Below are 16,087 nucleotides of genomic sequence, written 5' to 3' on the forward strand. Positions count from 1 at the left end.
CGTTTCCTACTTTTCCTATCATCGTCCTATCCTTAACAGAATAACACAGATTGGAAGAAGTTAAATAGCAAACATGTATAAAAGTTATAGTTAAAATAATCTCTTTGTTAAAGTAATAAACATATTTGAATTAATGAGTGCAAATAAAAGTAAATTCATCAATTAAATTGTAGATTTAATTTCACTTCTTTGTATCCATCCAAAGTAGTGATAATTCAATAAAAATTATTAAATTTTATTCGTTAAAGTATGCAATCATTTCATCAATGTTTCGTTATGACGTCACATTAAACTATCGTCCGTAAACCGACTTTACAGACAAGCAATTTTTTTTCTTTTGTACCACTTCCTTATGCTGTGATATTTTTATTAATATTTTTATCCTTGAAAGTCAAACATGCTAAATAAGGTGGCAAGTGAAGAGAGTTTTCTCTACAGTAGGCAACATAGTTACCAGCCGCAGAGAATTGTTGTTGCCGCACCATGTCGATGAACTCACCTTTCTCCATGACAATTTTAAATGATTTGCGAAGTGATTTATAGACATATAATTTGTATTTTTTTTTTTTTAATTTTTGAGAATCTGGATGTGCTTCTTCAAAATAGTCTCACTTTAATTTTAGTTACTTGATTTAAACTGTGAATTATGTGACAAGTTTTTCAAAGGAGGTATGTTAGACATTTTTTATGATCTACGTTATTTTTAAAATATTCCCAAATTCGATTCGAAAAAAATTCGAAACTCGTGAATTTTTTTGAAATTCGATTCGAATTCGATTCGAACTGAAAAATCACAATTCGCAGATGTCTAATAATAACAGTATAAAAATATATAAAATACACTATTAAGTCATTGCAAAGAGTAAATTAAATTAACTTCTATTTATATTTGTTATTGTAAACAACTTGAACTACAGTCTAATAATTGTAATTTACAATGGGTAAGTTTTTGTTGCGGAAAACTAGCATTATTATCGACTATCACATAAGGTTGCATCGAGAAATTACCGTTTAACAATGTAAACATGTTGCTATATTTTGTTCACTTGAGTTTATATAAAAATGTATCCGCACTTCACTTTTTTCTCCCTAGTCGCCATCTCACTATAATTATATAAAAATGACTCAAAACCAATTCTAGCACATGTGATTTTATTAATGTTGACTGAATGTATAAAATTATAAATACTTTTTCACTTTTCACGTCACATACAAATAACACAACAACGGATAATGTTACCAAAGACGCCCATAACGAGTTTGTAAAACGCATTGATAAACTCTGAAAGGTATCGGGACCACGATTTTGAACCGCTACTACGACTCGAAAAGATCGATTCTCATAGAATACACTGCAATTGCTTGTGGTATTTTGATTGCGTGCCATCTATTTTACGTCTCTGGCTATAGGTAATGTACAAGGCCACTAAACAAAAGACAGAACAAAAGACGAAACGTAGTTAAACGTGTAGGAAAAATGTATTTTTTATTGTTAGAGGCAATGAGATTAATTAAACTTAACGAAATATCTGTAATCTTGATATGACGGAGTTAGATGAATTTTGTAATATATACAAATATTACAGTATTTCGTCCTAAAATGTGTAACAAAATATTACACGGTTAAAACTAGAGCTGGGCCGATCACCTATTTTGCCGATCATGCCGATGCCGATCATCTGCTGCCGATCTTGCCGATCTTCTGAGCCGATTAGAGCCTTTCAAGTACCTCTGATTACACATTGCTTTTGACGGATCACTATAAACGGTGAAATATTCCCAGACAAAACTACTTTTCATTGACATGATTACTTAAAAATCACGACATTATAAATTTCACGGACTAGCGATTATACAGGTAAGCCCGGAAGGTCTTGTCAAGCTTCTCACAGACACCAGCATGCAGCTGGGTTAAGGCCAAGGTCATGTGACGTAACATCTCCCGAGGCTTACTGAGCCTTGGCAGCAGATGGATAAAAATAGTAAACTCCCCATTATTCGTGTTCATTGGGACCCGCCGATGCCCGGATAATTGAAATTCTGTAAAAAAATAATAATAATAATAAACCCGGATAATCGGTTAACGGTAAGGGCCGCCTTCGAATTGTTGTCTCGGCTTAAAAAAATACGGCACTGCCTAGCCATTAGTTCACGGTCATTTACAACAGCCGAAGAGAGAAAGATAAGATCGTGCTGACCTTGTACACATAAATTTTGGGTAGCTCCCCACCCCCCTCCAAACCTTCGACCAGCCGAATGCCAGACAGACACGTCACTCGCCAGGCGCCTGCCGTGCGTTGGCGGGCGGAAAGTAACTCAGCAGCACGTGAAACAACATTCGAACAAACGGGAGACGGGAAGCAGAAGTCAGGACATCCCCCTCAAGTTTAAAGAGTGACAAATGTGACATTTGTAAAGGGTTGGGGGGGGGGGGGCGACACAAAGGGTCGGTACAAACAGCGTTGCAGAGTTTGGCGGCCCACGCGATGGCTTGCATTGTTTGCCGGCCGCCGGCCCGCATGACGTTAATTTTAAGCGCTGACAATTTTAGCTTCTCTTTTTTTTCTGCACTTTTAAATCGTCCCGGATTATCCGATTCCCGTATTAGCGCGTCACGGATTAACGAGGTTCTACTGTGGGAAACAAAACTCTTCATCAACCAGGTTTTATACAAAAGAAAGTTAAGCTCTATTTCCCGCTAAACAGGATAAGAATATTAATTTCGCTAAACAAAACTTTCAATAGGCCATATTTAGCGAGAAAAAACTAAATAGATGCATTCCCGAAGAGTAGTTGTTTACTAACCACAAGACTACTAGCGCCATTAATCCGTACGAATTCCGTCGCGCGACGCGCGTCACTCTAATCTCTGGCGTCACATAACCAACCTAAACAACAGTCGCCATTCGCCATTCCGGTAATATTAACCGTAAATGGTAAACAAATACATAGTTTTCGGTTCGTAAATGATAAATGACTTTGCAAATAGTATAATGGAAAATTATTTTACCGAAAGTACCGTAAATATACGTGGAAATTGATACTTAGGTATATAATTGTTCAATGATTATAAAACTTACGGTATTTGTTTACTTTATTGGTATATTTTTTTCGTGTGTGGTTAGTTTTAAATTATTAAATCCTATTATTTTTCGATGAATAATCAAATTTTCTTCCCAAAAAGTACCGTAAACAAACATGGAAAGTTGTTAGGTACAGGTAATTATTCAATGTTATAAGTTTGCAGTAGGAGACCAATGATCGGCTCAAATAATCGGCTACGTTTTGCCGATCATTATGATCGGCAAAATTAACAAAATCGGCCGATTATTACGATCGGGGATCGGCATCGGCCCAGCTCTAGTTAAAACCTACTTAATTACGCCGGGACGTAGATAATCGGCAAAGTAATCGTTAAGATAATCGCCGATTACGATTAATCGGTAAGTACCCATAATCGCCAATTACGATTCATCGGTATCCGCATCGGTGCACCACTAATATATATTATGTTAACATAGTAATTTATTATTTACTTGTAGTTAAACAGTGTTTAAGTTATTAATTTTTAAGATTTGCTTTAATAGATCTAGTTAAAATAATTAAAACTTGACGATAAAATATAACATGTACACCTATCCCTCACTTAGCACGTCTTTAGATTGCGCGATTCATTTAGCGCGATGTTAATATTACTGCCCCAGTCTTGAATAGCACGACTGTAAATTTCAGTTAACACGAAATCTCCGCAGACAAAAAAAAATGTCAGACACGACACCACGAAGTCTGTTTCAACGTCTGTAAACAAAAGATGTGCCGTGGGATACAGTTAGCCAAACAAGGTGGGAAGAGATGCGCGCGCAGGTCTGACTACGCTATCGGATGTTGTACAAACATAATCTATGGCAAGTCAAATTGCGGCTATGGAGTGTAAAGGACCAAATGTTTTTACGTCCGCGCGTATGCCGCCGTGCCGTACCGTTGTTGCCTGGTCGTGAACCCAGTCTAGCCAGTGGCAAGGAATTCACTCAAACAAAAGCAACGTCTGCCCATTCAGCTGCCGGTAACTGTATGTGCTTGATCACTCATAATGCATCGTGTTCAAGTATTTCAGACAAAACTAGAAGTATTACGGCCCGCACATTGTCATGAAGGCCACGCTTATGTTGGTCGCACTTTAGTTTTCAGCAAATCAACTGTGCGCACAATCGTACAAAATAAGGATGTTTGTACTAGCGGGAATATATTTGACATTAGATACCGGAACAGAAATTAACAGATGATTCACGTGTCAAAGTTTGTTAAATTAATGTTGCAATGAAAAAAATAATCATTGTCCTGACAGGATTGGTGTGAACCAGGTGGTGATACGCGAATAAGCACTTTAATTTTTAAAATGTGAAATGTAATTATCCGGACAGTAATATCAGTTTCACTGTCAGTAAAGTATTGTTTGGAAAAGTATGCGACGTGAGTTGAAGGTCGCACCCAGGTGGGCAAGTCAGCCAGCCGACTGACGATAAAAGTACATAACCACGTATCTCCCGTTACGCGGTGTCGTATTTGTCATACAAAGTGCGATGGGAGGTATACAAAGATTAATGGTGTGACATATTTATGGTTGAGTGTTATTCTACGCATTTATATTACATAAAGTATGTATATTTTCCAACACAATTTCGGAACACATTAAATAAATTAGCCTTGCTATTTATGGAAAGTAATACTTCAGGATACGCGATTTCGAATAACACGAGCATTTTTAGGAACAAATTAGTGGTGCTAAGTGAGGGATAGGTGTATTTTTAAAAAAAATAAATCCAATTTGTGAAGTGAACATATTTTTTTCTGATACCTCCAATATGTGTGCCGATACTTGGTATTGCCGAAAGCTAAGTATCTGCTGATATCCAATACTAGTATATGATATCAGAACAGTCCTTGTAGATGGTGTGGATTTTAAGTTGCCATTTTGGTTTCAACAGTTTCAATGCCATATGAATTTTTTAATTTTTAATATTGAATTTTTGCTTTTGTTAAAGCACATTATCTCACATTAAGAGATTTACTAACACCATAACATAGTGTTCATCAAAAAGTCATAGTCATTACAAAAAGCAAATTAAATATATCATTATTAACTTCAGGGATTCCATGAAAATATACTATAATTTAGGGAATTAAAATTATTAAAAACAAACATTATAAAATTGTTATGGCCTAAAATCTGTTGAAACCAAGAGTGTCTTTCGTTTCCCATCTTTTCTCATTGAATAAGGAAAAGTTGTAATTTAAATCTGAAGTGAGCAATATTTTTTTTTTCTTAGATTAAGTGTATTTTTACATCATGGTGTAGTAATTATTTCCTGGCTGACGTTCATTAGTTTGCCTGCAAGTGTAGAATGTCATTGTATAGTGTATAGCACACTCATTTTCAGAGCTCCCAAAGACACAACAAATGCGTGTCTTGGAAGAAATTCAGTAGTTATTCATATTTGTATTATTTTTGTTTGTGTTTTTGTGTCAGGTTGTCTTCTAACTAGGTCAAGAACATCACTGAAGCTGTGAAAATGTTATGAAAGGAGTTAATTTTACAAAAGTTGCTAAAAAGGCAAGAGGTTGCTATACTTAAATATTTGTTGTTTTATTCCTTAAAATATGTAGTCCTTAGTTTCTGATATCCATATCACTGAGATATAATACCTAGATGTTTTAAGCATTAATGTAGGCCTATGCCATATTTACCTATGCTATGATTTTTACCAAAACTGTTAAAACTGATCTCTGTAATCACAAACTTGTACCTATTTTGCCATTGGGAACAGCTTAGTTCATAAACTACAGGCTCTGCCTCTTAAAGGTGTCACTTATACCACTTTGGTCCGGGGCATCCTAAACCTCTGTACAGGTGTGACAGATGAATGATGCAGGATGAAGAAGATGGGTCAAATGGAGTTGGTCACCCAGTTCTGCTTCTTTTCACCTCTTTCACCCACCCAAGCAACCACCAACTACATATATCTCTGCATTCTTTGTGAACAGCTGTTGCTTTTGAACTACAGTCATAAAATTCAATTTGTTTTCTAACTGTGGCTTGGTTTTTCAAAAGAGACCATGTAAATCACTCTACTACTGAAAGTGGTACTAGGAATAGTTTGTTAAGTATGTAATAAATTTAATAATTTTCAAGTGCTATACTGGAATTGCATTGTCCAATCCATAAAGCCTTTCTTATAAACTCGTAATCAAAAGTTTGGTGTTGCATTATTTTTGAGTAAACACAGTATTTCCTCCTTGCTTCTGGGTCAAAGCCACATCCATGATGGTGTGCCTGACATTTCAGAATGCTTGGTGTTCTGGCACATGCACAGCCAAGCTGGATTAGTTCTTGTGGGTGGCCACTAGGAGAGTACATGTCTGCCAGTATTTGAAAACTACCTACGTATTTGGTATTTGTGAATAATATTATTTTCAATATTTCTAATAATTTGATATTAGTGTTGTAATTTCAAATAAATTTTTATCTATCGACATACACACGCACGCATGCACGCATGCACACACACACGCAGTGGGGCTCATTTACAAAAAAAATGTAACCTACATGAAGCTAAGATAATTATATGACAAATTTTTATTCTTGTATTCAAAATTATAAATAGATTGTTTTCTTGTGACAAATCTGTTATTATGATTTTTAATTCCTTATTCTTTGTTTTTAAATTGTTTTGTATATAATCAGTTTGATTAACAATATGTTTTTTTTTTTTTTTTTTTTTTTTTTTTTTTTTTTTTTTTTTAAGCAAATGCAGTGCTAGTTTTGTTTTACAAATCTGTTATGGTTCCGTAGACCATGTTTTATCACATAATTGTCGCACTGTTAATTTAGGGCGTCAAAATTTGGATAGAGAAAAATTCTCGTATAAATATTGCATGATGTTTTTGGTCCCGTTGTTAGATTCCGAACGCTTTGTGTATGTATTTTTTCTATATATAACGATGCATTTTAAAGTTCAAATCTAATATTCATTCTGATATTACAACTTACTTATTTAATTTACAGAAATACAAAGTTATCTGATGTGTTAATTTTCTTTTAAAGATGTTTTAAACATAACGACCTTTATCTGTTTGTTTTCGTTACCCTGTGTACTGCTTATAAAATGTAGCCAGTGCTAGTTGGCATCAGTCATGGTTGGTTATGTTGATTCCCGTATAGAGCGTGCACATGTAGTTTAATATCAATATCAATAGCTCGCCGATTGCTTGCAATGCGCGTGCTCTGTCTGTTGCCGAATTAATAACATTTGATAGCTCGCACTTATTCGTGTGTGTACTATGACAATAGTTAGGCGTTAGTTCTGGCTCACATTCAGGCCACGGTTTTCGTTTTCCTATATAAAATTGAACAAAATGTTTTTGTTGTTTGACTTATTAATTTAAATTGTATGGTGTTCACAAAACTGAATTGAAACTAATAGTTTAGCTGCATGACGCCCAGCAACGCGGAGAAACGGTAAAAGACTGACGAAACTATTTACAGATGGCACTGCTGAACAAGATGGCCGCCACAGTGGCGCACTCACGATCGATGGTGCCAAATTCAAATATCCAAACCACCACACATTCTAGCACTATGCCCAAACATACCGCCCACCAAAAATAAATTTTTTTATGTTTCACTACACTGGTTCTTAGTTGACTGGCAACCGACACAATTTTATCACTGGCCGCTTCACCACTCGATGCTGCTCTTTGATAGTAGCTACTCTTGACACACCATCCTGACCAGGATGTAGGGTTGCGACGCGGCCGAGTTGCCACTGCAGGGGTGGAAGGTGGTCTTCTTTGATGAGGACAAGGTCACCAACCTGCAGCTCACCTTCGCTTTTGGTCCACTTGCCACGTGGTTGTAGAGTATGCAAATATTCCTTGTGCCACCGCTGCCAGAAGTGCTGTGATGCACTCTGTACCAGCTACCATCTGTCTAATCTGTTGGTCTGAATTTCCGTGAGGTCTGCAGCTGGAGGAGATGTCAGAGAAGTGCCAACAAGGAAATGTGCTGGCGTAAGGGCCTCCACGTCATTTGGATCTGATGAAATGGCACAGAGTGGACGTGAATTGAGGACAGCTTCAATTTGAGTGAACAAAGTCGACAGCTCTTCAAACGTGAGTATCTGCTGGCCAACGACTCTCTTGAGATGGTACTTCGCAGACTTGATGCTTGCCTCCCACAGGCCTCCAAAATGTGGCGCAGATGGAGGATTGAGGTTCCACTGAATCCCACGAGTAGCCAGAGTGTCTGCTACACAATGCCAGTTAGAGGTGTTCCTCAGGTACCTTTGAAGGTCATTGAAATAGCGACGTGCTCCTATGAAGTTGGTTCCACAATCTGAAAAAACAGCCTTACAGAGTCCACGCCTAGCCACGAATCTGAAAAAGGCATTTAAGTAGGCAGTGGTACTCAATGATGAAACAACTTCCAAGTGTACTGCCTTAGTTGCTAAGCATATGAATAAACACAGGTAGGCCTTGGATGAACGACTGTTTCGACCATTCGAAAGCCTGACTTGGAAAGGGCCCCCATAGTCAACACCCACATTCAGAAATGGTCTTGTTTGTTGCACTCGACTTGGTGGAAGATTTCCCATGGATGGCTGCACATTGGTGGCTCTGAATCTGTAACATTTTACACAGGCGTGTATCCTAGTCTTGACAGCTTCTCTACCTGCCACTATCCAGTACTCACACCGAATTGCAGCATGTGTGGCACTGGGGCCAGCATGAAGGTGTAAGACATGATAGTAGTCAATAATCATTTCTGTCACAAAACTCCTTTTGGGAAGCAGGACTTGATGTTTCATTTCATAGGATACATGTGAATTCTGCAGGCGTCCACCTACACGGATGATCCCATCAGCGTCAATGAATGGCTGTAGTCTTTTAATTCCAGAAGAACATTCGCGAGCTGCAGCCAAACAATCAAACTCTAATTTGAAATTCTCTTGCTGAAGCTGCTTCAAACACACCTTCTTGGCAGCGTCAATTTCTGCTACAGTGAGAGGACCTGTGTGTTGCAACTCCCTTGAAACCTTTAAATTTAATGCAAATCTCAACACGTACGCAAGTACTCTTTGCAGTCGTGACCAGGACGAAAACCTATAAAGGATGTTAAGAATGTTCGGTATACACTGACCAACCAATGAGACTAGCGTGATTGCCTTCAACTCCTCTTTACCTTCCTCTGAACTGGTATATCCTTGACTGAGCCATAAATCCACCTCTGCTGTCAACCAACCTGGCCCAGTCCACCAAAGTGGGTGTGTTAGAAGCTCCTTGGGTGAGAGTCCTCTTGATGCACAGTCTGCAGCATTTTCAGCAGAGGAAACATGTCTCCAGTGAACCGGAACCTTGCTCTCCTGAATACGAGAAACTCTGTTCGCCACAAATGTTTTCAGCCGATGTGGCAGAATCTTAATCCAAGCAAGCACTACGGTCGAGTCACACCATGCATAAATGCAACTTATATGGATTCACTTGGACAGTGTTGTGATCAGTGATTCAATCAATTTGATAAGCAAGAGTGCAGCCTGCAATTCAAGTCGCGGAAGTGTGATGGTCTTCAGTGGTGACGTGACTTGGCGAGAAGCAAATGTGATTTTGTTTCACCGTGGCTAGAAGTCCGTAAATACACAACAGCTGCGTAACCTTCATTGGATGCATCACTAAAACCATGGAGCTGGTATTCAGACTGTGGTGCAGAAACAAGACGAGGTACGGACAGCTTGCTTAGGACATCCAACTGGCCAATGAAAACCTGCCAATCAGCAACTAAGTCTAGTGGTGGGGTGTCGTCGCAAGAAACTCCCAGTAACCAAAGCCTTTGGAGAAAGATTTTGGCTCGAATGATGACTGGAGTAATCCACCCTAGCGGATCATATAACCTAGCAATTTCTGAAAGGATGGTTCTCTTGGTGACTGTTGCACTAGCATGCTGAACATGATATGAGAAAACATCTGCCTTCCAATCCCATTGAAGACCAAGTACCTTAATAACTTCATTGCTACCATGAAAACTAAGTGGACTCTCCCGGTGATCTTCTGGAACTGCATCCAAAACTGCTTTACTATTACTGGACCATTTTCTTTGTTCAAAACCACCTTGTTTCAGGAGATTTATTAATTCTTGCTGTAACGCGAGAGCTTCCGTGACTGATGCTGCACCAGTCACAATGTCATCTACAAACACGTCATCCATCACAACCCTTGCTGCCATCGGATACCGAGGACCCTCTTCCATTGCAAGTTGCTATAAGGCTCTCATCGCCATAAATGGAGCAGCTGAGACTCCGTAAGTGACAGTGTCAAGTTGGAATTCACGTATTGGTTGGTCAGGTTTCTCCCTCCACAGAATTACCTGGTATGGTGCATCGTCTGGATACACGAGAACCTGACGATACATTTTGCAGATGTCTGTAGTTAATACCACACGGTGAAGACGGAAGTGAGTGATTATGTCCACGATGTCATTTTGAAGCTTGGGTCCAGTCATCCAAACATCATTGAGTGACTTCCCTGAAGTGGAGCGAGTTGAGGCATCAAACACAACTCGTAACTTTGTTGTTGAGCTGGATTCCTTGCACACATAGTGATGAGGGATGTAGTAACGACGTTCCTGACCAGTTGCATTATCTAGACAATGCATGTGCCCCAGTTGCTCATATTCACGGAGGAACTTGCAATATTCGGTATAGGCTTCCGGTTGGTGATGTAGTCTGGATTCCAACTGACGTAACCTCTTAACTGCACGACTACGTGTATCTCCTAAATCTGGGTCTCTCTCCTTAAATGGTAGTCTCAGTACAAATCTTCCTTCGAGGTTTCGTGAGTGAGTCTCAACAAAATGATTCTCACATTTTGTGTCTTCTAGGCTGGAATGCTGGACAGATGGTAACTCCTCGGTCTCCCAGAACTTGCGGATGGTATCTGTTAGGGCTGTATCCGATGACGCATACATTGAGACAACACCACTACTGGAAGTATCTGCAACCTGAGTCACCTTACCCATAATAACCCAACCAAATATACTGTGCAACGCTACGGGAACTCCCTTCGAAGGCTGGTACCGCCCACCATCAAACACGTCTGGATATACATCAGCACCAAGAAGGATATCAATTGCTCCTGGAGTATCAAAAGATGGGTCCGCTAGTTCCAGATGTCGATACATGTCTCTCACATGGTGGGGAAGGGGAATGGTGGGTAAATTGGCAGCTATGTTCTTCAACACTAAAGCATCAGTAACAACGCCAGTTCCTACGCCCTTACATGATGTTAGAAAACAAGTAACTGCACCACTGTTAGCAACAACAACAGAGTGAGCCAGACCCACAACAGGAACCTTAGCCCTTCGACACTTTAGCCCCAACCTATAAACACATTCTTCGGTAATAAATGAGCTCTGCGATCCTGAATCGAGTAGTACTCTAACATTTTGCAGCATTCCACTTGCATCCTGGACTCATACCATAGCAGTACCTAGAACGACAGTGGTTGAAACTGCAGTTGAAGAAGTTAGTGATACCACTGTCGCAGCATCCTCCTTGTGACTTGCTTGTGGCATAGTAATCTCTTGGATGGATTCACCTGCAGGTAGTTTCACTTCTTGATTGGGAACCGCAGTGTGAAGGAGAGAATGGTGTCTCCTGCCGCAGTGACAACAGTTTCTTCTTGACCTACAATCCTTCACTCTGTGACCTTGTAAGCAGTTAAAACACAGCATCTTCCTACGTACAAACTCTATCCTGTCATCGCTTGACTGACCCGTAAAAACAGGGCACTTGTGAAGTCCATGCATGTCTCCACAGGCACTACAGGGCTCTGCTTCTGCTGTCACTAGAAATGAGGATTTAAAATTTGGGTTTTGAGGCAGTGACCTCTTTGGAAAAGGGCGTGCGGCAGGCACTACAGCTGGAGTGTGATTTGACATCATCAGGGCCTTAGACTGCAGCTCCACGAACTCTAACAATTGATTAAATGTGGGCATTTGAACATTTTTGTGTGCTATTTCAAACTGATTTCTTGTATCTGGATCAAGCTTTGGTAACATTAGATTCAGTAACACAAAGCTCCATTCAGTAACAGACAACTTGAGAACTTTCAAGGCACCCAGATTCTCCTTTAGAACATCTACCATATTTCTCAGTTTGTCAGGCGTAACAATTGACAGACGAGGAAGTTGCACAATCTTGTCCCAATGCATGTTTGCAATTGCCCGGACATTGTGATACCTATCTACCAAAGTTTGCCATGCCAGAATATAATTTTCCTTAGACAGTGGGAGTGTCTTTATTAGATTAAATGGCTCACCTGATAGTGATGTAAGAAGGTATTGGTGTTTCTCCACATCTGACAGGCCCTCATTATTATGCACCAAGGATGTGAAAAGGTCATAAAATGTGGGCCAGTCAGTCAAGAGACCCTTGAATTCTGGCAACTGCAGCTTCGGAAACTTAACGTTCGAAGATGTCTTGGCAATTTGATTGCGTTGTTTGTTCTGGCCTGTTTCGTTAACAGTGATCTTGTTAAATACTTCCTGTATCCTATAGTAGGCTTCATCAAATTCCTCAAGTTCCCTTTCGCTGGCTTCAGATTCCACTAACGACTCGGTCTCTGTAGCTTGAATAGCAAGTTGCATGTGATTTTCTTCAAAGTCTTTCTTCAATTGGTGTAAATCGGTACACGTGGCCTTGAAAAGTCCCGCGCGACTCGGGTTGCGCTCGACTTCGTCGGCGAGCGTCAGAAGTCATGTAATGCGGCACTTAACGAGGCGCAAGCGCGTTTTGGCTTGATTTGACATTTTAAGTAACGGTCTTGCAGACGTTCGGACGCACCGGCAATACACGAACCAATGCAAGATAGGTAACCTAGGCCTAACCTAAAACCACATGTGTTGCCTATAATTGCTTGCACGCAATCAAAATTACGTAAAGTACATTTATGAGCTCAAATAATACAGTGTTTGCGTATACACTGATATTTCCTTGATAGCACAACACTATAGTCCCGGATAAAGTCACGCACGCGATTCGTAACGGTACTGCACATGTCTATTTTTGAACAAAGAAGACCGATATCTGAATGGCTTTTACGTTGTTTATGCGATCCACCGAATAAACTGGCTCAAACATACAGATATCCGGCCCGGAGGACCAAAAAATGTTCATAAAACTGAATTGAAACTAATAGTTTAGCTGCATGACGCCCAGCAACGCGGAGAAACGGTAAAAGACTGACGAAACTATTTACAGATGGCACTGCTGAACAAGATGGCCGCCACAGTGGCGCACTCACGATCGATGGCGCCAAATTCAAATATCCAAACCACCACACATTCTAGCACTATGCCCAAACATATGGTGTGCTTTTGTATACTCTACTTTGTAAATAAACGTACTTTGCATGAATAGCTTTTGTTTTTAAGAATAATTTTACCTAACACAATAAATATTTTTTATATAAAAGTCACAACCCTACTTTTCAAACTTTATTTTAGTATAAAATGTGTGACAATTAGAGGATAAAATATTATATATTTTTCGCTTTTTTATTTAACTGTATATCGGATTAACTTTTCTCGGATTCCTGTAAGGTGTGAAAAAATATTTTCTCTATGCTAAAATTTGATTAAACAATATTGATATTCATGAATAATTCCATCTGAATAAAAGAAACAGTATCCTTAGAAGAATGGATTGGAGGAGAGAGTGTCAAATCAGGATAGTGCTAAGTAGTTGTGGCAACTTACTGTGGTCACATGTAAATACTGTGCAAGAACACAAGTCCTACAATTATTAATCACTCTTAGTTATGCGAAAACATCGGGCACCTGGTCATTACACAGGAGTCAAGAAGTAGTTAGTGAATCTGGCCCCAAAATGTGTACTCATCAAAAGTGCAGTTTGTACTAGACTACTAGATGTTATACAGGCTGCATCTGAATTCAAACAACAAACTGCACAACTTATGGTCTGAAGTGCTTCCCAAGGCTAGTTTATGTCTTTGAAGTTAGGATGGAACAACACTTTTTTTGCAAATAATAGAGAAAGTATTTAAGATAGAACTCTTAGCATCTGAACTGTAGGAAGTTCTACACTACAGCAAATTTTGTCACTAGCAAAATTATTTCATTGAAATAATTGCAGGTAACACTTTATTTTCTTCGTATTTTTGTGGCCTGTGACTACCCCCTTAAAATAATTTTGTTTGGGACCAGCTGTAGCCTGTCGTGACTTAGCTTGTGAACTGCTGGCAGATCGCGGTGGTCGCCCGTCACCACAACGTGCCGTTCTACGTGGCAGCGCCGTTCACGTCCATCGACACGAGCATCCCAAGCGGGGAGTACATCGTGATCGAAGAGCGGCCAGACCACGAGATGACGCACATAGGGGAGCACAGGATCGCAGCACCAGGTGGGCCCACCTCTGCATACGATAACTGTGACCTAGTAGTCAGTAGGCGACTGCGAGTATTTCAAAATTATTCTGTATACTTGGATAATTTTTTTATTATATTTTACAATAAATACACCAAATGGGACTTATTGGGACTCATTCACATTAAAAAATTAAATTAAAAAAGTGTAACGTGTAAAAAGCCAAGACTTTTATTGAGAAATTTGGATTTGTTTTCTTCAACATCGTTCATACTTATTTTTGTATGTAACAAATAATCTGTGATTATGATTAAAATTATTATAAATAATCGGTTTTTAATAAATATTGTAAGTTTGACCAACAAAACAATTTTCAAACTTGAAATTTTATATTTTTGAATTTTACTCCATTCTATTATGGTTCCATACATATTTCTCTTATTTCCATTTTACTAATTTGGCATCAATAATCATTCTTGGACTTCGTGAGGTGTGAAACAGAAAGTATCTTAACATGTTTACATTTGATTTGAAATATTTAAATATTCATGAATAATTTTATATTTTATTTGAAATTAGTTTCTAATTTAAAAAAAAAAAACTATTCACAGAAGCCTAGTGATCAGTCCGCTTGCCTCCTGCAGATGCGAACCAAGTTTAATTCGTTTTGGGGTCAAACTTGCACTTTTCGTAAGGGAGGACCATGCCGGATGTTGCAGTCAGCAGGCGAGTTTCCTTGGGATAGTCTCGTTTCCCTCAGCCACTCTATCAGTTCGTCAGTGGTTCATTCATATCTCATTATTAGGGACAAGATTATATGGCAAATTGCAATAAAACCTAATTAACACTACACCACGTAACAACCTTAACACAAGTTAATACACCATAAAGCACTGGAATCTAACTAAAATCGTTAAATAAATTAGTATTTTTAGTCAAAACGTAATTTGAATCCAAAAATCTAATCTAATGCATAAAAATAATTAATTGTAATGTATTTAGCATAATATTTGTACCAAAATGTGTATACTAAATAGACAGGAAAAAAATTTATTTTCCTTGTTGGGTCATTTTTCTAACACGGAAATGTTACGTAAATACTATTTAATTTTATTGTTCCTCTGTTCTTTCCTAGACATGCTTATTACAAATTATTATATTATAAAAGTGAATCATGTATCTGACACTATTTTGATGAAATAAGTATCATGAAACATGTGTCATATTTGTTGAATAATATGCTATTTTTTAAACATAATTCATGAACAATTAAAACAATAACACAGAAGTATCATGTTATTATATTATAAAAGTGAATCATGTATCTGACACTAGTTTGATGAAATAAGTATCATGAAACATGTGTCATATTTGTTGAATAATATGCTATTTTTTTAAACATAATTCATGAACAATTAAAACAATAACACAGAAGTATCATGTTTTAAAAACAAAATAGGCTTAAAACAAAAACATAAAATCTTGTCTCTACTCATTACTTCTCATGGTCTCTTATGACATTTGACATAAAACACCCTTGATTATAAAATAATTTTGATGTTAAGACAATCTCCATAGTAAGAAGTTTTCTGTTGGAAGCATCTATTAATAGATGACCTCGAATATGTGTTTTGTCTGGGTACTCTCGTTTCC

At 38.4% G+C, this 16,087-nt stretch overlaps 1 protein-coding gene across 1 annotated transcript in view; it reads left to right on the forward strand.

Annotated features, from left to right (window-relative positions):
- The window catches only part of LOC134527666 (methylthioribose-1-phosphate isomerase), a 51,137-nt gene that overhangs the window by 22,943 nt on the left and 12,107 nt on the right, over positions 1–16,087 (forward strand). Inside the window, exon 5 of the mRNA XM_063360540.1 lies at positions 14,315–14,471. Within this exon, the coding sequence (XP_063216610.1) occupies positions 14,315–14,471 (157 nt within the window). The remainder of the gene's footprint in view (positions 1–14,314; positions 14,472–16,087) is intronic.

Source organism: Bacillus rossius, chromosome 1 (assembly GCF_032445375.1).
Source record: "Bacillus rossius redtenbacheri isolate Brsri chromosome 1, Brsri_v3, whole genome shotgun sequence".
Lineage (NCBI taxonomy): Eukaryota > Metazoa > Arthropoda > Insecta > Phasmatodea > Bacillidae > Bacillus > Bacillus rossius.